At 41.6% G+C, this 26,147-nt stretch overlaps 1 protein-coding gene across 2 annotated transcripts in view; it reads right to left on the bottom strand.

Annotated features, from left to right (window-relative positions):
- Positions 1-26,147, bottom strand: part of FRAS1 (Fraser extracellular matrix complex subunit 1) — a 534,238-nt gene that overhangs the window by 292,685 nt on the left and 215,406 nt on the right. For both annotated transcript variants that reach the window (XM_070372561.1, XM_070372562.1), the window contains 8 exons: positions 24,651-24,810; positions 22,054-22,187; positions 11,812-11,895; positions 10,065-10,166; positions 9,368-9,559; positions 4,388-4,477; positions 2,435-2,470; positions 989-1,136 (listed from right to left, as the gene is read on the bottom strand). In XM_070372561.1, the coding sequence (XP_070228662.1) occupies positions 989-1,136; positions 2,435-2,470; positions 4,388-4,477; positions 9,368-9,559; positions 10,065-10,166; positions 11,812-11,895; positions 22,054-22,187; positions 24,651-24,810 (946 nt within the window). The remainder of the gene's footprint in view (positions 1-988; positions 1,137-2,434; positions 2,471-4,387; positions 4,478-9,367; positions 9,560-10,064; positions 10,167-11,811; positions 11,896-22,053; positions 22,188-24,650; positions 24,811-26,147) is intronic.

Genomic DNA, 26,147 nt, shown 5'->3' with positions numbered 1-26,147 from the left:
TTTTTCTTCTTTTTCTCCAAGATTTCAAACCTCATTACCAATCACTGGGATCATCACTGAACTTGGTGGTAAATTGTCAGCACAGGGCTACTTTTAGGTTTCACCGTTGTCAAGGACCTGATTTTCAAGGTTTGGGAAATTATAATACGCTACATATTTGTTTTAGAAAGCCCAAAGAGTCACTTTGGTGAGGGTAAAGTAACGAAACCCTGACATTGCCATGGTTTTCCCATGATAAACTCTTCATGGAAACACCGATCAGGCAAAATATGTTGGGTGCCACAAATGCAACCGCCAATATGAAAAACTGCAACTCACAGATGAAAACAATTAATTATGAAATATGAGTGCAAGAAAATGCCACTTCTCCAAGGCAGACTGAGCTCTCAGGCAAATTACTGCTCAGCCAGAGCAGCTCCAGGGCTTGCCAACAATTATTAACTGGAACTAATTCAACCCCAGGTGATTTGAAGGCAGAGTTGCAGAACAAGTAGATAAAATTTTCTTTTGGAAGAAATTAATGGGTCCTTCAACTTCAAAAACCCGTTTGAGAACTCCAAAAGGAACCATCTGTTTAATAGTTCATCTTAAAGAAATGAACATCCATAACAAACTTGCAATAATTTTTCTTTGATCTTCGACAACGAAGCAGTCCTAGTAACCATATTTGCCTTTACAGGTTTTTGAACATTATTGTATTTGATTTTCACAATAATTTTGCAAGGAAGATAAGGCCGTTTTATCAACAAGAACATGAAGAGTCAGAGAGGACCAATGACTTCTGCGAGGTCACATACTCATAATCAGCTGAGTTTGGCAAATGCATGGGCCAAGATTAATTAGCATCATTTGTTAGAAAAAATTAAGAAACAAACAAACCAAGTGAATGAGTAGAGAAAAATAAGCAAGGGGCAGGAGGAGAGGAGATCTCTCTGAACTGTGTGGCATTAAGGACAGCTTAGCAGACATAAATTGGTCACGGACCCACCTGATGTGCAATCGGGACAGCACTGTCCCTTTACCGCCTGGGCTAGTGTGGCCACCGGGCATGGAGGACAAGAGGGCTCGTAGCAAGTTATCTGAGCCCCCCGGCACTCACACACCTTGCAAGGGCCATCCTCCCACTTCTCTCCTTCCTGCAGGAAACAGCAAAGAAGGACGTTGTTATCAGAGTGCAGAGATTCAGAAGCCAGGTGGCTGGTGGAGAACGCATGATTTCCATAAGGGTCAAAGTGAAGGCTCCTGATTAGTACAATGCCAAACCTAATTGAAATAGGACATCAGTAGAAAAGTTCAAGCCAGTCAGTCCTAAAGGAAATCAACCCTGAATATTCATTGCAAGGACTGATGCTGAAGATGAAGCTCCAATCCTTTGGCCATCTGATGGGAAGAGCCAACTTATTGGAAAAGACCTTGATGCTGGGAGAGATTGAAGGCAAAAGGAGAAGGGGATAGCAGAGGATGAGATAGATAGCATCACTGACTCAGTTAACATGAATTTGAGCAAACCCTGGGAGACAATGGAAACCAGAGGAGCCTGGCGTGCTACAGTCCATGGGGTTGCAAAGAGTCGGACATGACTTAGTGACCGAACAACAACAAGAGTTATAAATTTAAAAGGATAGCGTCTCCCCTTCTTTGTTCATAATTGATTCATTTTAGAGTAGAACCGAGGCAGAAAGATAAAGTGTGAAAGCATTCTGGGGCTTCCAGAATATGCAAGAAGGATATAACACTTGTTTCTCAACCTATCTCAGCAAAAACAAAACAAAACAGAAACACCAGAAGGGATTACTGTGTACCTGGTGATTAGCAGGTGCATTAAATACAATCTTTATAACAACAGTAGGAAGCAGATTAAAATGCTGAATTTCCTCATTGCTGCTATAGTAAGAGCAACAGTAGGTCATGTATTCTTACAGTGACAGCTCTCGCATACCCACATTTAGTGGGCTATGGATGTGCCATGGGCTTTCTCACACTAAACATTCTTTTCAGCCAAGCAAATGATGATAATAAACATTAGTGCTTTGACAGAGCGTCCAAAGTGAATTATAAAGAGCAATTCCTTTCTGCTCACTGTGCTATTCACCCTGGAGATAGAAAAGAGACAAACGTTCCTACCAGAATGTTTGGGGACATGAAGGAGGTATTGTTAAAGAGAATAAAAGGGCATACTTTAAAATAAAGTTTTGATAAAATGTTTACTAAGTCAGTTGATGTTAAGCATTCTGAACAATTAATGTGACGGTATTTAGCAAAAGTTCAACGAATCAGTCTTTGTTATCCTTACAATTCTTAATCCCAGACCATAGTGCCATCAAATATGACTACAAAAATACTGAGCATTAAGGTTTCCCAGGACAGTTTATGTAGATCATTGCTTAAAATAATTTTGTACATATTTATCTACAAGCTAAAACTTTATACTTACTGGAATACGTTTAACTTTACTTGCATTTGAGGACATCTAGGAACAAAGCAAAACAGAAATATATTTATTTTTATACTGCTAAAAACACCATTAGGCTGATCTAGTCATTTTTTTTTCAATAGGAAATATCCATTTTTCCCTAAGTAACAAGCAACTTCAGTCACTGTTTATGAACATAAATAAAATATATATCAAAAACAAGAAAAGCATACCAATATGAGGTGAAGACAATATGCCTAGGAAATATTTTTGAATTCTTATTCTCACTTTGTGCTGGAGTATTTGGCTTCAATTCCCCTCAAAATGAAGGACTTTGCAGGCAAGAGACCTAAGCTTGTAAGAGCACATTCTTGAAACTTCTATGGTACTGCAGCATCATGGGAATTGGTGCTTATTTAAAACAACTTGCTTTTATTGAATTCTACTGGGCTTTATTTACCTCCAAAAATGGACAGGAAAATTAAGACTGTGATATAGAGAGAAAACACAACTTCAATATTTATAGGGAATCTTTAATCTCCTAAATTCTTAGGAAACAAAGTAACTAAATTGTGAAGTATCAATATGAAGCAAACAATACCACCAGCATGATGATAATAATAATAATCTTAAGCTTCTTTATATGCCAGGTATTGTTCTGACTTTATATGTATCATCTCAATAGACCCATGAGATAAGTACTATTTTTATCTCTATAGCTGAGGATTAAGTAACTTGCCCAAGGTCATTGTCAGTATATGGCAAAATCGGGGTTTGAATTTAGAGCTTGCATGTTTTAACCCTGCACCACACAGCATCCCCAGCTTATACAAAACATTGGCAAGTTGACAGGTGCAATTTACCCAGATCATAAGAGAAAAGGGTGTAGGAATCAGTTCACCAGTCAGAGCACCTAATCCTAATACTGATAATCCCACTTTGATTGGTCAGTGAAGCAGTTGTATCTGTGATTAACAGATGTGCTTTTAAGAACACATTGAATTTATCAACATTCCAAGAACCCCACATGGAAAGTAAGAGCTATAAAGATAGAGCAAATTTGAAGAGATTAAGATAAATATGTTTCCCTGGGGGTATAGAAGAAAAAACAAGTACAGACTTAGGGATAAATAAAACCTTAACTAATAGTTTTGCTCTACATCCAACACATCAAAATCCTTTCAGCTCTACCTGCAGGATAAACCTAGAGCCTGATCGCTTTATATCACTGACTCCCTAGACCAAACCACCACCACTGTCCTCCAGACTACTGCAAAACCTTCTAACCGAACCACCCAGTATCCGTCTCACCTCCTTTGTCACTTGCCCATATGGTGGCCAATGTGACTCTCTCACAAGTAAGCCCCTCACAGCCCTGCTCTGCTCAGGACTGTCCAGCAGCTCCCATCTGGTTCCGGGTGAAACTGGGGTCCAGGCTACCTCCTGCACCTCAACTCAGAGCCTTTCCCCCTCATTCCCTTGGTTCCAGCCAAACTCACTTTCTAGCTGTTTCCTGGACCTGCCAAGCACACTTCTGCTTCACTGTTTTTTCCTTTGCTGATTCCTCTTCCTGGTATGTATCCCCCTCCAACATATCCCTGGCTCACTCCCTCAGCATCTTCTTTCAGGTTTTGCTCAAATTTCTCTTCATGAGAGGCCTGCCCCCATCATCTGATGTAAAAGACACCTCTCTCCCCTCAGTTACTCCCCAGCTGTTTTATTTTCAAAGTGGTGCCCGTCACCACCCAGCACGTGTGTTTGTTGTCTACATGCCCACTGGGAAACAAAAGCTCCTGAGAGCAGGGGCTCTGTCTGCGGTGTGGGCTTCTGTATCTCCAGAACCTCGCACAATTGTGCAATCATGTTTGTTAAACAAGTGAATGGGTAAAAGAAATGAGAAGGTAATGCCCCCTTATTAAACTAATTTCCAAAGATTCATTTTTATTAGTCTTCAGTTATTAGCCCGATACTCACAAATTCTGCATTTTCTTCGTAAACACAATAACCATTCCTTGAAATGCATTCAGGACAGCATTTTCCCTCTAAGTGAATTAATTCTTCACCCTGCAGAATAAAGGTTGCAGAAATACACATCAAATTAACATCTCCAGGTAGCAGCACTAAATTGCGAAGTGGCTGAATTCCCTAAGTAGAATGAAAAGCCATAACACACCCCTCTGCTTTGGCTTATGACTTATTGCATCTCCCCTGTGCTATATCCCTATGAAAAGCCTAGTCAGTACAGCTCATCTTCCAGAAGTGTTTTTTTCTTTCCAGTTCTGATGATCTTTGTGTATGATTTCCTACCCATGACCAGGAACTCCCATGAAGAAGAAAGGCCACAAGTAATCTTGTAGTCATGGAAAGTTATGAGTTTCAGAAAAGGACCTTAAATTTATGTTCAAGGTTTGAACTTGTGATTTGACTTCATTAACAGTGCTCAAATCACACCAACATTTTCCCTTGAATACAAAATCAGGCACATCCCTATATGCACAGATGAAGTCTCAGACATAAATTAAACAGCAGAAAACTAATTTCTATTCAATATTCTGAAACTGTTATCCAATTCACATAATCACTATTTTAAAAATTAAAGGAAAGAAGGAAAGAAATGCCACACTAGGAAGGCAGATATTAAACTTTCAAAGCCATCATTTTATCACTTTTAACTTATCAAAATCAATCATTTCAAATTTTTTTATTATAAAATAATAAATGCTTACTATAAAAATAATTCTGAATTCTATAACTTAGAAAACACAATTTCATTAAACATAAGTCCTACCTCCCAGGAAATCTGCTATTAAAAAGACAAGCTTTATTTACAACTTTTCATATGCATATAGTATCTGTAGGCTAAAAAGTATTCTTTAAAACACTTCCCACTTTCTAAAGATGTATCTACTTTTTAAAAAATGATGATGTTTCTTTACATGAAGACATTATTTAATTTGTGATCTATATTACATTTGAAGTGTAAAAACCATGTTTAGGTAAAAACTGAATAATATAAAATTGCATAAACAGAATAATCACAGTATTTATGTTTAAAAACACTGTGCACTAAATAAAAATATGAAAGAAAAGCTTTGGTTGTCTTTCAATTGTAGCATCACGAATGGATTTTAAAGTCTCTTTTTTACTTCTCTTGAGCCTTCAATTTTCTAAGTGAATATGTATTATTTTAATGAAACTATCACTTTAAAAAGAAACACAAAAATATATGAATGACCATAATTTTTATAATATCTAAAAAGTTATTTCAAAAAGGAAGGGGTTAGATAGATCACCATTCCTCAAAATTTCATGCCAGTCAGAGGGTGCTACAGGGAGCAGACGTATTTACATATAAATTGTTTTGCAGAAACGTGACAGATCAGTTGGTAGTGAAAGCCTAACCCACAAACACACAGACATTTGCTTTCCAAGCATATAAAGGGGTTTATAAACATGTAATCTAAGTCACTTAAAACAATGTTTTGAAACAAGACAGAGTATGCGTACTTCTATTAAAGTTGAAGTGCATGAGACATTATTGACTGCCTGCTGCTGCTGCTGAGTCGCTTCAGTCATGTCCGACTCTGCGCGACCCCATAGACGGCAGCCCACCAGGCTCCTCTGTCCCTGGGATTCTCTAGGCAAGAACACTGGAGTGGGTTGCCATTTCCTTCTCCAGTGCATGAAAGTGAAAAGTGAAAGTGAAGTTGCTCAGTCGTGTCCGACTCAGCGACCCCATGGACTGCAGCCCACCAGGCTCCTCTGTCCATGGGATTTTCCAGCAAGAGTACTGGAGTGGTGCCATTGCCTTCTCCGTCTTGAGTGCCTACTACAATACAGACACACAAAACTGAAAATGGAGCCTGCATCACTCCGATAAGGCAAAGAAGGTAGCTTTTCTGAGTCTTCAAAAGCTCCTGAAAATAACCACTAGCCCTGCTCCTGGTGAGTAAGGATGCAGTTTCCGTGAGGCAGGAAGTTCTAAATAGATTTGCTATTTATAGACATCTGGATGCCCCAAACTGCATCAGTTCACTGCGATGAGGAGCTTGCTCCAATTAGCATCAGACTTCGGCTTTGAGAAAAATTACTTTGTGAAACAAAACTAACTCTTCTTTTTAAGAGGATTCTGCTGCATAGGCCAGATGGAATCTGCTAACCCCTCACCATTGAATCACACCAGTATCCATCCACCAGATAGAGACTTTGTCATTCCACCAACCTGCTCACTGGAAGAGAAAACATTCTTTTGAGGGAATTTTCCTCTGCTGGAGAAGGGAAAAGCACCTCATGGCATGACTACCTTCTTCCATGTCTTTTGCTAGAAACTTTTATTCCCTTACCATTTTATCTCTCATATATGAATGTGAGGTCTTTAAAAAAAAATGGCAAATTGACTTCTTCATTTGAATTCATGCTCAAAGATAATACTAAATATAGAAACATGGAAATAATCCTGTTACGCTATTCTACTGCTGATTTACTTATATTTCAGTGTTTAGGGATTTAGTTTTATACATCAATGACAAAGGTCATGCCACTTGCTCCTTTTTCAACAAAAAAAACCCTGCTATTTCAATGCTATCATAATATTGCTGTTGATAACAATGCAATAATTATTACAATGGTGATGCTGCACAATTTTGCCTCTTTCTCTAGAAGTTTACTTTTCTGCACCTTTGTGGATAGAGACACAGACTTATTCTACCTTTGGTATGAAGATTAGAAATCAAATGACCTTGATATATCTTAGAACAGGCAGAAAGTGGGGTAGAATTGAGTAAAAATACCAATAGCGTACTTTTACTGCTCGCCTTGGCAAATGTCATCATTTTCTCCAGGTGCTCCTAATGTATTTTATTCATGTTAATTCCTAATCATTGGTGTCATTGCATATTATAATTCCTATGTATGTATCCTATTTCCCTCAAAAAGCCTGGGAACTCTTGAGATTAAAATGTATCTTATTCATCCTGTTATCTCCAAGCAACACAGAAGTTCAAAAGTGAGTATCCCAGGCTTTCACAAGGTCATTGAGAAAGTGAAAGTGTTAGTCACTCAGTCGTGTCCGATTCTTTGCGATCCCATGAACTGTAGCCCGTCAGGCAATCTCTATCAAGTTCTCCAGGCAAGAATACTGGAGTGGGTTGCCATTCCCTTTTCCAGGGGACCTTCCTGACCCAGGGATCGAACCCATGTCTCCTGCATTGCAGGCAGATTCTTTACCATCTGAGCCACCAGGAAAGACACTTAAGTGACTTTTGCACAAGGTCATTAAGCGTAGCTATTTACAGAAGTATGGCATAGAAAGAAGGCTGAGGGATATTTTTTTGCACAGTTTAGTCTTGGTTAAAATTTCTCATCTGGTAGTACATTCATAGAATCCAGGGTCTTCAAACAATATGTGCTAATTGATTAAAGATCTGGAGATATAGGCCAAAGGCATTAGAACTCAATTCATAAAGAGAAGACAAGTGGGCCTGGGCGGAGAATGAGAGGCAGGTGAGACAGTGCCATGGGGTGACCTGCAGAACACTGAGACCCATTCCCCTGGCTTCAGCGGCTGCTCCCCACCTCCCTAAGAACAGAGGAGAGGGCCTGGCTTATGCCACCACAGCAGGAGCCATGGAGACTGGCAGGCACTCGCAAATGCATTAACACTGGGGGGAGAGGGCGCAACAGATTATTTCCTTTGAGTGAGACTCTTGCTATAGATCTGACTGAAACTAGGTGGTTAAGGGACCCACCCTACAAGGATCACCTCTCCCTGATTTTCCACAAACCCTGGGATATCAGACAAATTAAAACCTTGGAAATATCCCAGCATCCTCTGGGCAGACTGCCAAGGCCAGGAAGCCCAGTCTTGGCCCGAGAGAGAGAGAGGGAAACAGAAGAGGGCCCTGACCAGGGTTTTTCTCATCTTCATCCAACCAATCTGATTCCCCTGACATGAAGAAGAGAGATGAAAAGGCATGTGGAGGGAAATAAATCTGCGAAAGGCAAGGCCCTCTTTACCTAAATGTGTCTCAGCTCTGCTGAGACACTGAAGTAGGAGGCAACATGAAAAAGAGCTCTGTCGCTGACAGCCCTGTTTGATAGGCTGTTCCTCCCCAGGAGCCATGTCAAGAGCAGCTGAGACGTGGGGGAGAACAAGAAAGAAAAATGCCTTCACAGACACCCTGTGCTTCAGATCTTCCTAGCTCCCCTCATCCACTCAAGTTTACAACCCCGCGGGAAACTGGTGGGGCGGATGGGAGCAGCCAGGGAGAGGGAGACAGCTTTGAAAGCAATTTGTTTTGCAGCGGGTCAAAATTGAGTTCAAAGGGAAAATAAAAAAAGCAATTTCCCTACCATATATATCTACAGTCCAAACACAGGCTACTTTGTTAAAAGATTCTAGAAATTCTGCAGACGGCAGAATGTGGAGGTCAACAGAGTTAATTATTTATGGGGTCTCCCTTCCTGCCTTTTTAAAACAAAAACATAGACACATTTCATTTTCTTTCCTGATTCACAGGAAGAGCCTCCAGGTGCCGGCTCACCACTAAAAGCTGCCAGTGGGGCCTGTGATAGAAGCTGGACCCTCAGAGCACCTGCGGACTCTGCTTCAGAACCAGACTGAGCTGGGCAGCCATCAACGACGAGGCCCAGCTGTGCTGACTGTTAGGCTCCTGTCCACGTCATCCCTTTCTGTGTCCATGTCTCTGGCTCAGGGCTTCCCATCTAACCAGCTGCACCAAGAGCTAACAGCTCCGGGCTAGCTGTTCCAAGCCAATCTGAACAGAAAGTAACGTTTACACTACAGAAGCTCCGTGCTAGGAGACAACTTGAAATTGAGCCATCAAACCTGGCTGTCCCCTCTGCTGGGAAGGGACGGGAGGGAACAGGTGGGGGACCACCGATCATACTGCAGAGAGGGTTTCAAGTCCAAACAGAGATGCCTTTGCTCCTTACCTGGGCACACTCCACTTTGGCACACTCTGCAGTCTGGCAGGTCACTTGGCCACGGTTGCACACGCAGAACTCACAGGCCGAGCCCTTCCACATATCATCCTGGTATCGCACGAGCCCTCTGTGCGAGCAGCTTCCAGCAGGAGACACACAGTCCTCGCAGCATTGCCCCGGAAGCCGAGCCCGTCTCTGACCCTGAGGAAGCAGAGAGAAGGGAGGGGAAGGGCAGTGGTCATGAGGGCACCAAAGCATCGGAGCAAAAGGGAAGGACACAAAACACCAAGTTTGTACACTATTTCCTGGTGGCTCAGATGGGAAAGAATCTGCCTGCAATGTGGGATATCCAGGTTTGATCCCTGCAGGGAAGATCGCCTGGAGAAGGAAATGGCAACCCACTCCATTCTTGCCTGGAGAATTCCATGGACAGAGGAGCCTTATGGGCTACAGTTCATGAGGTCGCAAAAAGTCAGACATGACTGAGCAAGTAGCACTTTCACTTTCCCTTACCCCACCTCCCCAAATGGAGGCAGGTTCCCCTCCACCCCCACCTCCTTCCTGGGAGGCAGGTGCTTCCTACCTCTATCTCATAATCTGAGCATCATAACACTGTCTTTCTTCAAGGGACACAATGGACTAAGAAAAGCATTTCGAAAATGACCTCGATAAAAGTTGGAGAATCAAGCTGCACACTCCCAAATACCTTTTCGCATCTTAATGGAGGGCAGGGCTGTTTGTGACACCTGACCTGACCCTGGTCACATGTACACGTGGTGCAGGCATTTTCTTGCCACTGCTCTCCATGCTGAAGAAAGGGGGAAAAAATAGAAAATCAAATGTCACATGTAGCAAATAGAAACCTGAGGCACATAAGACACACAACTTTTTATTAGTTTTCAATTGAGTCACACTGAATGTAATCCTGAGAAATGATAACATTCACACAGCAAGAGGCTCTAAGAAAAAAAGTCAGGAAATGTCCAATGAGAACTTTGGATTCATTCTTATTCAACTAGATTCATTCTGCAGACGCCTTGAGGGCCTGCCTGCTTTATGCTAGGTACACAGAGGCCTGGGAACACTGAGCGTCATAGGAAGTCAGTGTTGCTGGCTAATAGATGGTTTTTCTTTAGCTCTTTGCTGAGAGACCCAGTTCTCATGGCCACATACTCACGTTTCCAGCTTCCCTTGCAGCCAGCCCACAGACTTAGTCCCCCACCAAGGGGACCGCAGGGGAAGAATGCTAGAGGTTGAGGAAAGGACACTCCTCACCCCATAGAAGAAGAAAAGCCCACCCCTTTCTTCCATCAGGCTTAAGTAATGAGTGGGTGAGGACGAGCTGCCTGAAGCCGTGGAAGATACAACGGCTGGAACATGAGGGGACAAGCCAGAAAGCAAATGCCAACATTCTGAGGACGGGAGACTGCAAAGATCAAAAGACAACATCACGGAGACCTGACCAACCCTGCGACTTCCCCACCTCTGGGCTTCCTGCTATGTGAGGTCATAAGTGTTTCATCTTAGCTACATTTAGAGGAGCATTTCTGTTGCTGGCAGCCTGAAACACCGTAACAGATGTAGAGGCTCTTCCTTCCAGGAGGAAATAATCCAGCATGTATGTGTCTACTGTATTAGACAGCAGAGATCTAGTATATAGAAAAATCATTTCCCCATGAGTTGTTTTCATCTAGCCTTCAAGGGACCCATCTAGAATTTATGTCATTCATCCCCTAATACTCTTCCAGATTCTCTGCTGAGAGTCAAAAATCACAATTTCTATTTACTTTTCCTCAGAATGACTGGTAAGCAAGGGAAGTAGTTGGGTTTATTTTTGATAGATTCTTTGCTTTAGAATAATGTAACCTTCTTTTGGTTCAGCTGGGCACTCCCAAGACAGAACATTCATTCACTCAATTTGTTGAAGTCACTTTCGTTTGGTACCTACTCTGTGCCGGGTAGTCACCTACACTGTCCCAATAGCACTTTCAAGCTTGCAGGCTCCACCACCATCAGACCCCTTGCCCTTCCCTCTCTGTCCTCCCACCCCACATTGCTCCCAACATCACTGTAAGTCAGGAGACACTGTCTTTGAATATCAGTGCATAAAGTCCAACCCAGACAGATATTCCCAGAGGCTCCAGGTTAAGTGTCCACTGACAGTAACCAATTGTACTCCTTTTTCCCTTCAAGACGTGTGAACAGAGAGTTCACCATGGTTCATGAACCAGGTGCTGCTTGCCAGCACATTCTTTTATATTTCTAATCCTCTCCGATTTAATTTTTTCAGAAAGGCTTTCCATGAAGAGAAGAAAAAAGCCGTTTATGTACTGAGTTACTAATGCTGGCACAGAGTCAGATGAGGGCGGGGAAGGAATGATGGTTAGCAAGGCAGTGAGCAGGTGTGTAAGAACGCGTGTCACAACACCTACGAGGGGCACATCAAAGCTTACCTCGTACACTTGGCCAGCAGCAGAGCACGACAGCGAAGAGCACTGTGGACAGCACTTTCCAGGGACTCGGATGACGGTTTCATCCTAACACCCCAAAAAGAGTCCATCAGAAGGCGATATTAATAAAATCCACAACAGTAGGAAAACTCCACTCACAGCCAACTCAAACATGTGCCTCAAAGCAGCCAGAAATAGCAATTTCCTCTCCTTTAGTATTTATTAGTCACCTGGTGCTTTGATAAGAATTAGCACTTCTCAGGGCAGTGTAACTTGAGAAGTTTGCACATTCCTCAACTCTCAGCTACTTCTAAGAACAAATAAAAGCACAGCTAATAGCAATAAGAATAGTACTTCCTTGGACATCTAGGTTGCTTCCAAGTCCTGGCTATTGTAAACAGTGCTGCAGTGAATACTGAGGTGCATGTGTCTTTTTGAATTATGCCCAGTAGTGACCTAGATGGGTAGGATGTGAGGGGGATGGGGGGATGTCCAAGAAAGAGGGAATATACATGCTGCTGCTGCTAAGTCGCTTCAGTCGTGTCCGACTCTGTGTGACCCCATAGACGGCAGCCCACCAGGCTCCCCCGTCCCTGGGATTCTCCAGGCAAGAACACTGGAGTGGGTTGCCATTTCCTTCTCCAGTGCATGAAAGTGAAAAGTGAAAGTGAAGTTGCTCAGTTGTGTCCAACTCTTAGTGACCCCATGGACTGCAGCCTACCAGGCTCCTCTGTCCACGGGATTTTCCAGGCAAGGGTACTGGAGTGGGGTGCCATTGCCTTCTCCGAGGGAATATACATATACATATATATATATATATATATATATATTTAGTTCATTCACTTCACTGGGCAGCAGAAACCAACACAACACTGTAAAGCAACTATATCCCAACTTTAAATAATAATAATAAAAAGAAGAGTAGGTTTTGTTTGCCAAGTACTGTTCTAGGTACTTTATGTGAACCTGTGAAATAGGGACTCTTATTCCCCTTTTAAAACAAGCAAAGTGAAAACCAGAAAGGCTGTGGAACTTACCCAAGGTCACAGAGACACCTTGTCCAAGGTGACCAGTAATGGTAAATGATTGGCAGAGAGGACTTCAGAATATCAGCCATTTCAACACTTCAGAACATTTACACTCCCACTGAGTTAGCACTAATCTCAAAGTGAGGGGATCCTTCCCTTGATCAACTATCTCCCTGTTCTTCTGGAACTTTATGTGAATCCACACATTCAACTGTATGCATGAGGGAGTCCTTAACATGAAAAAAACCTATCATGCCCTTAAGTACCTTGGGGACTCAGATGGTACAGAATCTGCCTGCAATGCAGGAGACCCAGGTTTAATGTGTGGGTTGGGAAGATTCCCTGGAGAAGGGAATGGCTATCCACACCAGTCCTCTTGCCTAGAGAATTTCACGGACAGAGGAGCCTGGTGAGTTATAATCAAGCGGGTCCCCAAGAGTCGGACACAAATGAGTGACAAACATTTTCATTTTATTCACTTTAACATGAAAAAAAAAATCAGTCACACCCTGAGATATCTATTAATAGGAATATGGCAGTGCAGAGAAATATGGGTGACAAGCATTAAATGCCCAAGGGACACCCCACCTCCTTATTCCTACAGTCTCAGCTCTAGCGCACCCACCCCCAGAATATCAGACCCTTTGTCTCTGCTGCCCTAAAAAGAATTTTCACAATGATGAGAAGACAAAGAATCAGCTTCTCATTTTGACATCACTACAGCTTTTAAAATGGAAGAAAGGAAGGCAAATTAAAGCCAAAAGAAGAAAGATTAGAATAAACCAAGTTTCAATTACAAAGAAGTGGTAGAATTTATACAGAAGATACCTCCTAAACAGTTATCTGCACTTCTTCTCACAAAAAGCAGAAAATGAGATTGCATAATCATTCAGTTCAGTTCAGTCACTCTGTCACGTACAACTCTTTTCGACCCATGGACTGTAGCACACCAAGCTTCCCTGTCCATCACCAACTCCTGGAGTTTACTCAGACTCATGTCCATTGAATTGGTGATGCCATCCAATCATCTTATCCTCTGTCATCCCATTCTCCTCCCACCTTCAATCTTTCCCAGCATCAGGGTCTTTTAAAATGAGTTAGTTCTTCACATCACATGGCCAAAGTATTGGAGTTTCGGCTTCAGCGTCAGTCCTCCCAATGAATATTCAGGACTGGTTTCCTTTAGGATTGACTGGTTTGATCTCCTTGCCATTCAAGGGATTCTCAAGAGTCTTCTCCAACACCATAGTTCAAAAGCATCAATTCAGCACTCAAATTTCTTTATAGTCCAACTCTCACATCCATGCATGACTACTGGAAAAACCCACAGCTTTGACTAGACGGACCTTTGTCAGCAAAGTAATATCTCTGCTTTTTAATATGCTGTCTAGGTGGGTCATAGCTTTTCTTCCAAGGAGCAAGTGTCTTTTAATTTCATGGCGGCAGTCACCATCTGCAATGATTTTGGAGCCCAAGAAAATAAAGTCTTTCACTGTTTCCATTGTTTCCCCATCTATTTGCCATGAAGTGATGAGACCTTTCTCATTGATCGCTGAGGTAGGCTTTCTTATCTCTCCTTGCAATTCTTTGGAACTCTGCATTCAAATGGGTATATCTTTCCTTTTCTCCTTTGCTTTTCACTTCTCTTCTTTTCTCAGCTATTTGTAAGGCCTCCTCAGACAACCATTTTGCCTTTTTGCATTTCTTTTTCATGGGGATGGTCTTGATCACTGCCTCCTGTACAATCTCACAAACCTCCATCCATAGTTCATCAGGCACTCTATCAGAGCTAATCCCTTGAATCTGTTTCTCACTTCCACTATCATAATCCATATGGAATTCACTCTGCAAGAAAATAAGGCCAGGGTACTTGGGGGAAGGTGAGGGTAGTGGAGGTTGTCAAATAACCTTAATTTTTCATGGAAACTTCCAGTCATGCCTGTGGTTATTTTAATCCAATTACATATGATCAGCTAGATTAATGCATTACTCTCTATTAGGGATTAATTTTAAACACCTGAATCACTGGAATTAAAATGACAACTGTTTTCTCTGTACTAGGTTACTTTTATTACTGGATGAATCTATAAAAAATATGACAATTGATGTTTCATAGAGTATGTGAAAATTCGACATGGATTGAAATAATTGAGCATTCCTTGACCTCAGCTCTTGAGTTTAATAAAATTTCAGCAAGGAAGTAAAAATAAAGTTTTAGCTGACGTCATATTCATTCTTCAGTAACTGTGATTCATGGGGTCGCAAAGAGTCGGACACAACTGAGTGAACTGAACTGAACTGAACGCTGCATATAAGTTAAATAAGCAGGGTTACAGTATACAGCTTTGATGTACTCGTTTCTAATTTGGAACCTGTCCATTGTTCCACATACGGTTTAACTGTTGCTTCTTGTCCTGCATACAGGTTTCTCAGGAGACAGGTAAGGTGGTCTGGTATCCCCATCACTTTAAGTGGAATACTGTCTGGTATTCCACAGTTTGCTTTCCACACAGTCAAAGGCTTTAGCGCAGTTAATGCAGCAGAAATAGATGCTTTTTCTGGAATTCCCTTGCCTTCTCTATCTTCCAACAGATGTTGATAATTTGATCTCTGGTTCTTCTGTCTTTTCTAAATACAGCTTGTACATCTGAATGTTTTCGGTTCATATACTTCTGAAGTCTAGCTTGAAGGATTTTTAGTATTACCTTGCTAGCATGTGAAATGAGTGCAATCGTATGTACTTTGAACATTCTATCATTGCTCTTCTTTGGAACTGGAATGAAAACTGATCTTTTCCAGTCCTGTGACCACTGCTGAGTTTTCCAAATCTGCTGACATACGGACTGCATCACTTTAACAGCATCATCTTTTAGGATTTTAAGTAGCTCAGCTGGCATTGTTTTCATCCCTGGTGGCTCAGATGGTAAAGAATCTGCCTGCAGTGCAGGAGACTGGGGTTCAATTCCTGGGACATGAAGATCCTCTTGAGAAAGGAACAGCAGCCCACTCCAGTACTCTTGCCTGGAGAATCCCACGGACAGAGGAGTCTAGTGGACTGCAGTCCATGGGGTCACGAAGAGTCAGACAAAACTATGCAACTAACACACTTTCACAGCTGGAATTCCATTACTTCCAACTCATGGATTTGCCTTTCCAAACCTATAGACTATACAGGGACCAGCACACTACAGACATATGACCAAATCCAGCCCACCACCAATTTCCATAAGCTTTGACCAGAGCACAGCCACCTACACTCATGTACATATTACCTGTGGATGTTTCTGTGCTGTGATGGCAGAGTTGAGTAGTTGTTCCAACTACATGGAACACAAAGCTGAAAACATTCACTATCTGGCTCTTTACAGGAAAAATTTGCCAACTCTAAGTCTAACACAGTACCCTTAGTAATCACAGGAGTTCAGTACAAAAAAAAATATGTATGATTAATGTCATTATAATTTGGGATAGGGCCACCATTAAGGATATACAGTTGACCCTTGAACCAATGGAGGTAAGGGGAACTGACCCATCATGCAATTGAAAATCGGAATGTAATTTTTAGTCAGTCCTAGGTATCCATGTTTCCTCTGCATCTGTGGTTCCGCATCCATGGATTCAACCAGCTATAGGTCATAGGGTATTGTACTATCTACTATTGACAACATCTGCATATGTTCAAACCATGCTGTTTAAGGGTCAACTGTATTTAATTATGGTTTACCATATTCCTTAAATTAAAATACTATGATAAACTTTATAGTATATTATGGCTAATAGTTCATCACAAAGTATCTTCTCCTATGATACCTCTGAAAATATAAAAATGAGATGAAAACTGTACCATCAAAAAGGAGATCAGACAACCTCCTGCTAGTGCCAAGAGGGGTTGCACGGACCATTAGAATTTTGGTGGCCTTTCTTTGCTTTGTTAACCAAATAGAAATGAGAATCATCACTTCCTCTGAACTCTCTGACTCTTAGTGCCAAACATAACATGGCTCATCCCCACAGTCTGTGGCCACTAGTACCTGAAGCCATCAGAGTGCCCACTGTAGCCTTCACCTCCCTTTCTACATCTAATCAGAGCCCATCATGTAAAAAAGGAAACAAAAAGAAAGATAACAAAATGAATGGGAAATACATGCATTGGGGGAGGTAGAGGAAGTGATAAAAAATGGGGACGAGGACACCCCAAATGTAAAGCACATAGTCACCAAGAAACATGGTGAGAACTCTTGCAAACTAGAGATTAGAGTTTTACGTTTCATGAATTCAAAATTTAAGAAAATTGGGCAGTAGAGACAGCAAAAAATCTGATCTCAGTAAAGTAGAGCAACATTAAGTTAAAACTGGCCAGACCCTTGGTCAAGGAAACACACACCTTTCTTAGCACTTAGACTTTTATTTTCTTGGGCTCCAAAATCACTGAGGACAGTGACTTCAGCCACACAATTAAAAGACACTTGCTCCTTGGGGGAAAAGCTGTGACAAACCTGCTGCTGTGTCACTTTAGTCATGTCCGACTCTGTGCGACCCCATAGACGGCAGCCCACCAGGCTCCCCCATCCCTGGGATTCTCCAGGCAAGAACGCTGGAGTGGGTTGCCATTTCTTTCTCCAATGCATGACAGTGAAAAGTGAAAGTGAAGTCGCTAGACAGCAATATTAAAAAGCAGAGACTTCACCTGGCCAACCAAGGTCTGCACAGTCAAAAGAATGGTTTTTCCAGTAGTCACGTATGGATGTGAGAGTTGGACCATAAAGAAGGCTGAACGCCAAAGAATTGATGCTCTGGAGAAGGTGCTTGAGAGTTCCTTGGACTGCAAGGAGATCAAACCAGTCAATCCTAAAGGAAACCAATGCTGAATACTAATTGGAAGGACTGATGCTGAAGCTGAAACTCCAATACATTAACCACCTGATGTGAAGAGCTGACTCATTGGAAAAGACCACGATGCTGGGAAAGATTAAAGGCAGGAGGAGATGGGGGTGATGGAGGATGAGATGGTTGGAGGGCATCACTGACTCAATGGATATGAGTTTGAGCAAACTCCGGGATATTGTCAAGGACAGGGAAGCCTGCTGGACTGCAGTTCATGGGGTTGCAAAGTGTCAGACATCACCTAGTGACTGAACAACAACAGTGAACCCAAGAAGCGGGTATTAGCCAAGGGCATGCTGCTTACCTTTGCAGCTTTGAAGCACTGAGTATGAACAGATTTCTCTAAGGCTGAGCAAATAGAAAGAATGGAACTTGGGGGGAAATCCTAAGGCGCAAGCAAAGAGTAATAATACTCTGAAGATTCACAGAAAGGGCAGATTTCTGAACCTACATACTGCGAGATCTCAAATAAAATATTTTAAAACCATTTTGCAACTTGAGTAAGGCAGAAGAAAATACAGTCTTTATTAAAGAAGCAAAAAACAATATAGAAAGAGAAAGCATTGGAATTTTAAAAAATTAGAAGAACCTATGACAGGAGAAAGAAGGAAGAATTAAAAGAAAATTAAAGAAATCATCAAATTAAAATCAATATGGAGGCAGGAAACACAAACTCAAGAAGCTCTCCCCATAATGCAGAGCAAAGACACAAAAGTGAAAACAATGAGGCAGAACATGACCAATAATGAGGGGAGATGGTAGAGGAGCAGTCTAAGAATCATAGGTGTTTCTGAGAACTGAGCATAATTGGAACAGACATGACTAATCAAGGCCAGAACTAAAGAAAACATTTCACACCTGGAATACAGACTGAAAGGGCTTCACAATATTCTAGGTAAAATATGTGAAAAGACACCTTCCTTAGAAATACCCTGGGGAAATGTCTTAATTATAAAGATAAAGAAACATCTTGCAAAAATTCAACAGAGTAAACTAAATGATATAACAGAAGAGAAAACAGACCCACCTCTGACTCCTCCACAGCACTAAATTCCAGAATTCGGTGGAAAGGAGATTATAATCTCCTTAAATTTTGGACCCCAACAAATAATCTTTCATGAGTGTAGGCAAATAGGAAATAATTCTACAACACATCAGTGGCTCAAAAGACATAACAATTTTCCACCTTTTTAAGAAAATACCTGAAGATGATGTTCAATTCACTTAGATTAATCAATATTGGGAATGGGAAAATGGTGGTATTGAAAAAAAAAGTGGTAATAGAGCCACAGGAAGAACTCTCATCAGACTGAACAGATCATTTTAACAAGCCTACAAAAATATGAACAGAGACCTCTGTTCACATGGCATCTGGACAAAAGCTGAAGGCAAGCAATTTCAGTGTGAATTTATACTACCCACCAAGGGAACAACCCCTTATTTGAACACAGGAATTACTCCTTTTATCAGAGATAATCACTAACTCCAAAAATCTGATTATAACTATGAAATATATCGATATTTGCCTACCAAAAAATTGGAATGAATTTAAAAAAAGTTCTACTATGATCTTTTTGAATGGTAGAAATATGGATGATCAGTTCCTTTACTGCTTTTTTCAAGCTTTCCTTAATGAACACAGATTCCTTTTACAATAAAAAAAAAAACACTTTATTTTAAAAATCAAATTTTTTTAGAGCTCAAGACTGGAAATACATTTCTTCTGATGAACTTTTTTTTTTAAATACTGAATGAGTTAACTCATATAAAATGCTTGCAATCGTGATTGATGATGTTAGCAATTATTGTTTTGTGATTATTATTAGATGTAAACAATATGTGACTCATCATTTGGGGAGGTGATGTAGTGTAACAGGTAAAAATCGAACTCAAGTGTGGTCTGTTGAAGTTGTAATGTCAAGCTGTCTAGGTTAGAAGCACAGATACTTCCCTTGAGCAGATTATTCAAACTTTGTATCTCAGCTTTGTCTACAGCAACACAGGATGATAATAATAGCTCATACTTCATAAGGTTGTTATGAAAATAAAAAAGATTTTAAATTAATGATTATGACATAATAAATACCCCAAATGTGGGGATGGTGATGGTTAGATGGTGACAATGATTATGTTTCCGACCAAGGCACTGACTCTATCAGTTCAGTTCAGTCACTCAGTCATGTCCAGCTCTTTGTGACCCCATGGACTGCAGCATGCCGGGCTTCCCTGTCCATCACCAACTCCTGGAGTTTACTCAAACTCATGTCCATCAAGTCAGTGAATCCATCCAACCATCTCATCCTTTGTCGTTCCCTTCTCCTGTCTTCAATCTTTCCCAGCAGCAGGGTCTTTTCAAATGAGTCAGTTCTTCGCATCAGGTGGCCAAAGTATTGGAGTTTCAGCTTCAGCATCAGTCCTTCCAAAGAATATTCAGAACTGATTTCCTTTAGGACTGACTGCCTCTTTATATCATCAGAACACCCAATGTTTTAATAGTGATATTAAATCAAGAAAAATGGTTTAAATAATCTGACAGTTGGGTATTTTTGAATGTCAAAGCAAAACTATAAACTTGATGCAAGAGTGCTTAAAATCAATCTATTGTCAAGACTCCAGAATGCTTGCATAGCAATTAGCTCTACAGTATGGCAACAAATTTCATCTTTTTAAGTTAATTCATGCAAACTATAAGTTAGTACTGTTTGAAGCTAGAATTTAGCATTTTAAAAAATGGGAACCAGCACTTTCTGGTATTCCAAGCTAACCCATGATATGCAGTCATTGTTGTTTTTAAAGACTTGAAGCAGAAGGTTCACAACGGAGTGTTTCCTCCTTCCCTCCTCCCACCTCCCTTATTGTAATGGTGGCAAACTGCTTAATTAAAGCTTCTTACACAAAAGACTAAACCCTGGGATGTGTAAGTCAAAATGCTCCAACAGTACAATATCTTTAAATGTAAGATATTCTGCAACTCTACCAAGAAGCTCATTTGTAATCTGAAAGCTAGGACAAGACTTCATGATGAATGGAGATAACGTGGTAAGTGTGCAGTATTTGCTGTAGTGTGGGTAATGCAATCTGGTCTTTCAATTAGATACGTTTTTCCTTTATTTGGCATTTAGCATTTCTAGCCTAATTGCCTTTTGTCTGCCTTAAAAAATATTGCCCAATTGTCACAATATGCAATGTTATTGATTTTGTTTTATTTGACACAAAGTACTGCTCTGTATCAACTGAATGCTGGCTTCCAGCTTTTTCTCAGATCAAAAATGAGCTATTTTTCAACTGGAGGCAAGCTCCTTTCATGGTTATCTGTCAACTGCCAAGGAACATCCATGGGAGCTACTGGAAGAATAAAAAACTACAAAATACCATGGATACAAAATTTATTTGCAATTGACTTTCGCCTGCAAATCTGTATGAAAGAGTAATGTTTTGAAAATCCGATCAGTTTTTTTGTTTGTTTGTTTTACTTTTAAAAAACATTTTTATAGAAGTTGCGCTCTGGCCACGTAAAGTCCTTTTTTTAAGGACTTTAAAAATAAATAAACTTGTTTATTTTTAATTAAAGGATAATTGCTTTACAGTATTGTGTTGGTTTCTACCAAATATCAACATGAATCAGCCAGAGGTCTACCCACGTTGCCTCCCACTCAAACATCTCTCCCACTTCCCCTCCCCCAATCCCACGCCTCTAGACTGTCAAAGAGCCCCAGCTTGAGTTCCTGGAGTCAAACAGCAAATTTCCATTGGCTATCTATTTTACATATGGTAATATATGTTTCCATGTTATTCTCTCCATACATCCCACCCTCTTCTCAGATCAGTTTTAAATGAAGAACAAGTTCCCACTATTTTAAACCTCCCCACAAAAAAATCCTTTGGTAATGTGAACCATTAAGAATTAAATCATGTACATCTGGATGATCAGGTTCAAAGAAACATCTATATGTCTTTAAAAAGCTGTCTGTACTTATATATTGACAAACAATAACAATCCTATCATCTTACTGAATTTTCCAGATGTTTGGCTAGACATTTTTGGAACACCTGCAACTAGAGTTTGGCGGCTCCTTTGTGTGTATCCTGAAGGCTCAGTTTCATTCTGTAACAATTAGCTTAAATGACTGGTAATTAGACCTATCTGTAGCTGTTAAGAGTAAAAGAAATGTCTCAGGGGTGGTCTCCAAAACTATAAGGAAAATAAAACAGCTTTTGCTTCTCGTTTTCAGTACTTGCAAGGCCTGCCTGCCATCATCTCAGAAGAGACTCCAGGTTCCCAAATAGTGAAGTTAACAGTCTGTGAAGGGTCTTCTGAGGCTGTCTTCCTTACCTGGTTACAAAACAGAGGAGGACACTGAGCTGCAAAGCACTGGGCAACCCCATTTCTACACACACACTTGGCGCACCGACTCAATGGCCAGTCCTCCCCATCTTGAAACACACGGCCTTCGTAGGAACAGGATTCTGGAAGGTTAGAGCAATAAGGGTTACTGAGGGTGTTGCACAACCTAGACAGCATATTAAAAAGCAGAGACATTACTTTGCCAACAAAGGTCTGTCTAGTCAAAGCTATGGTTTTTCCAGGAGTCATGTATGGATGTGAGAGCTGAACTATAAAGAAAGCTGAGCGCTGAAGAATTGATGCTTTTGAACTGTGATGATGGAGAAGACTCTTGAGAGTACCTTGAACTGCAAGGAGATACAACCAGTCCATCCTAAAGGAAATCAATACTGAGTGTTCTTTGGAAGGACTGATGCTGAAGCTGAAACTCCAATACTTTGGCCACCTGATGTGAAGAGCTGACTCATTTGAAAAGACCCTGATGCTGGGAAAGAGTGAAGGCAGGAGGAGAAGGCAACGACAGAGGATGAGATGGTTGGATGGCATTACCGACTCAATGGACATGAGTTTGGGTAAACTCTGAGAGCTGGTGATGGATAGGAAGGCCTGGCATGCTGCGGTCCATGGGATCACAAAGAGTCAGACAGGACTGAGTGACTGAACTTAACTGCTCCACGATCTCAGGGCTGGCTGCATCTATGCCAATGCAGTCACACACAGTCTTGTGCTCTGGGGCATGATGCAAATTAGGGGGCCCTGGGCTTGGGGTATAGCTCTGGAGCCACTGTATGGAGTTCTCAACTTTCTCTCTGAGTTTCCTAAGTGAAGTCTGGTGGGAAATGTAGCATTTCCCCTCCAAACCCCTCCAAACCAGGGGTTTGGAGCCTCAGTTCATGAATGGCCCTACCTCCCCGACTCCTTGCCTTCCTGGGTTCTCAGGAGCCTGAGCCCAAATTTGTGCCCAGTGAAAGCCGCCACCCTCCACCCGTATTGGATACCTGGGTACAGGTGCCTCAGGAGTGCATGCACCCTAAGCACCACATAGCAGGAGGGGTCTAGGGTGCCTGAGGAGGACTCACCCACCCAGCAAATATCCCCATGCCTGAGGGTGGGTGACATTAACAGCAAATTAAAAACATGACAGGCTGAGAAAGATCATGGAAGAAAAACCAAAGCTTCCCCCACCCTGCTTTTTGAACAAGTGAAGTGAAGTCGCTCAGTCGCGTCTGACTCTTTGAGACCCCAAGGACTGTAGCCTACCAGGTTCCTCCATCCATGGGATTTTCCAGGCAAGAGTGCTGGAGTGGGTTGCTATTTCCTTCTCCAGGGAATCTTCCTGCCCAGGGATCAAACCAGGGTCTCTCACATGGTAGGCAGACGCTTTACTGTCTGAGCCACTGGGGAAGTGCTTTTTGAACAAAGGGCCCTGCATTTTTATTATGTACCCAGGAAATTATGGAGTTGGTGCTGGCTGATCCTCCAATCTCTCCAGGCAAAATGCTTCCAATAGATTTTTCTCATGGAGAGTCAATCAGAAATTCTCCTAAAATGTAAGAAAAGAGCCCACAAACCCAGACAGCCCACCCTCCACCCCATCCCTAAACACTGTGGTTGGAATAATTTTCCCTGCAGGCTTATCTGGCCCAAAGTTGGCTGGCTGTGTTTTTCTGGTGGGTGACATCTGAAATGCAGGAGGAATGCACTCTACTTTCATCATTCCGTTACCATACTTTGCCATCCCCGGAATGATTCTCCAGGGTAAATGGTGGCCAGGAATGGAATAACTGGGAATCAGAAAGAAGCCAGAAGTCTTTTTAAAGAGAAAAGGCAAGATTACAATGTAGCTTCCAGGTACTGCTTAAAAAGAGTAATTTGAGCTATTATACACCAGGAGAGAATATAATACAGCAGTGACAATAATTTGTATTTGTCATGAAGTATATGCTACTTAAGTATAAAAATGGAAAGGGACATATAACTCTAAAATGTAATAAAAGGGTACTCGGTCCCAGCATGAATTTTAAGTAGAGGGCTGGAAGCATATGCCTGGCTTGCTGGGCTGTGCCTCAGTTCACAGGCAGGCATAATCTGTCCAGCAAAGAGGCCATAAAGACAAATGAAATACTGCTTCCAGCTCAGTGCGTTTTGGAGAAAGACATGAAATCTTAAAGACCAGCCATCAGACTTAGTGTTGTGATACTACTGATACCCAGAAGTGATGTTTGTTCTTCTGTCCACCAAAAGCCGTAGGAACTACCTGGGCCTTATGGAATCATATCAAAGGATCTGGTCCTTCCTCCTTTTTTCCTCAAGAGCTGTGAACACAAAGGGTTTCATCCGGCCAAGACAAAATAATAAATCAGAGAGCCTCAGCACCCAAAGTTTGGAATGGAGCTTAAGCATTTGTTCCAACCTCACGGTTTACAACATCATTTCCTGCCAAGTGCAAGGCTATGACTCGGTTCCAATAAGGAATGGGGTCAGGGATCTTTGAGCCACACACTAGGCAAGAAAGAGAAGAGTTGGGATGTCACCAGGTAAACCTCACAGGCAAAGAGGGTCTCTCTCTACAAGCTCATACTCACTCCCAGGGCCCACACAGACTGGGCAGCAGCTCCCTTCGGGGATGAATTCCAGCTCCTGGTGTCCACACATCAGTGGTGGGCATGGTTGGGGGGCACATCTGACTTCCCCGTGAGTGCAAGAGCACGTGCTGCAAGGGGAGGAGGCCCACGCTGTCCCGTGCTGGGTGTTAGGAAAAGAAAAAGAACGTTACTGTGAGAACATAGACTTGCATTTGATCAAACAGAAACAAGCCTTCTCTTAAACAAGGGAATGACGGAGCTCCAATATGACAGAAGAAAGCTCTAGACTTACAAGGTTGACATCAGAGTTTCCAATATTCCAAGGCAGAGACCAATTTATCAATTGATTTTTATTTTCCTTTTTAAAAATTTTGTTTATTTTAAATGAAGGATATACCTGTGGTGGATTCATTTTGATATTTGGCAAAACTAATACAATTATGTAAAGTTTAAAAATAAAATAAAATTTAAAAAAAATAAATGAAGGATAATTAATTTACAATATTGTGATGGGTTCTGCCATATATCAACATGAATCGGCCACAGGGATACATGTGGCCCTCTCCCTCCATCCACCTTCCTCCCCACCCCAGCTCTCCAGGTTGTCACAGAGCATAGGCTTTGGGTTCCCCGGGTCGTACACCAAACTCCCCCTGGCTATCTATTTTACATATGCTAATGTATATGTTCCCAATGTTATTCTCTCAAATCATCACCCGTCTCTTTTCCCACTGTGTCCAAAAGTCTGTCCTTTACATCTGTGTCTCCTTTGCTGTCCCGCACGTAGGATTGACAGCACCATCTTTCTAGATTCCATACATATGTGTCAATGTACAATATTTGCCTTTCTCTGACTTTCTTCACTCTGTATAATAGGCTCTAGGTTCATCCACCTCATTAGAACTGACTCAAATGTGTTCCTTTTCACAGCTGAGTAATATTTATCCTTAAGATTTTGTGTTTGAAAATTCCAAAAAAGCGCAACAATGAAAGAAAAATCACCCCAATCCCATTATTTAAAAAACTTCTATGAGGACCAAAGTAAAATATGCATACATGCATCCATATCTACTGAATTCTTTACACTAGCTACATTATTTTCAGCAGCTCACACTCCGATTGTTTCTTTTTTGCCTTTTACCCTGATGAGTGTCCACACTCCCGTCCTCTCTCTCCCTTCCCCAAGTCTTCTCTCTCTCTCCTATCCCAGAGATCTTATGGTCCCAGGGAAGGTGGGATAGCCAGCAGAAGGCACCTGTCCAACCAGTTCTCCCACAAATTGTAGAGCCAACTCACTCCTGGTGAGGGTGCCCATCTACACACACCAGAAGTTCCTGGTCCACTTTAGGCTAGGACACCACATTCCCAAAGCTGGCACTGTACTGATGATCTAACATATCCATGCTTTGATACATAACATTTACTAACTACCAAAAGTATCTAAGGGCTTCCCTGGTGGCACAGATGGTGAAAAATCTGCCTGCAATGCAGAAGACC

The sequence above is a fragment of the Bos mutus genome, chromosome 6 (assembly GCF_027580195.1).
Source record: "Bos mutus isolate GX-2022 chromosome 6, NWIPB_WYAK_1.1, whole genome shotgun sequence".
Classification (NCBI taxonomy): domain Eukaryota; kingdom Metazoa; phylum Chordata; class Mammalia; order Artiodactyla; family Bovidae; genus Bos; species Bos mutus.
The sequence above is the reverse complement of the archived record's forward strand: the minus strand, read 5'-3'. Positions and strand labels throughout refer to the sequence as shown.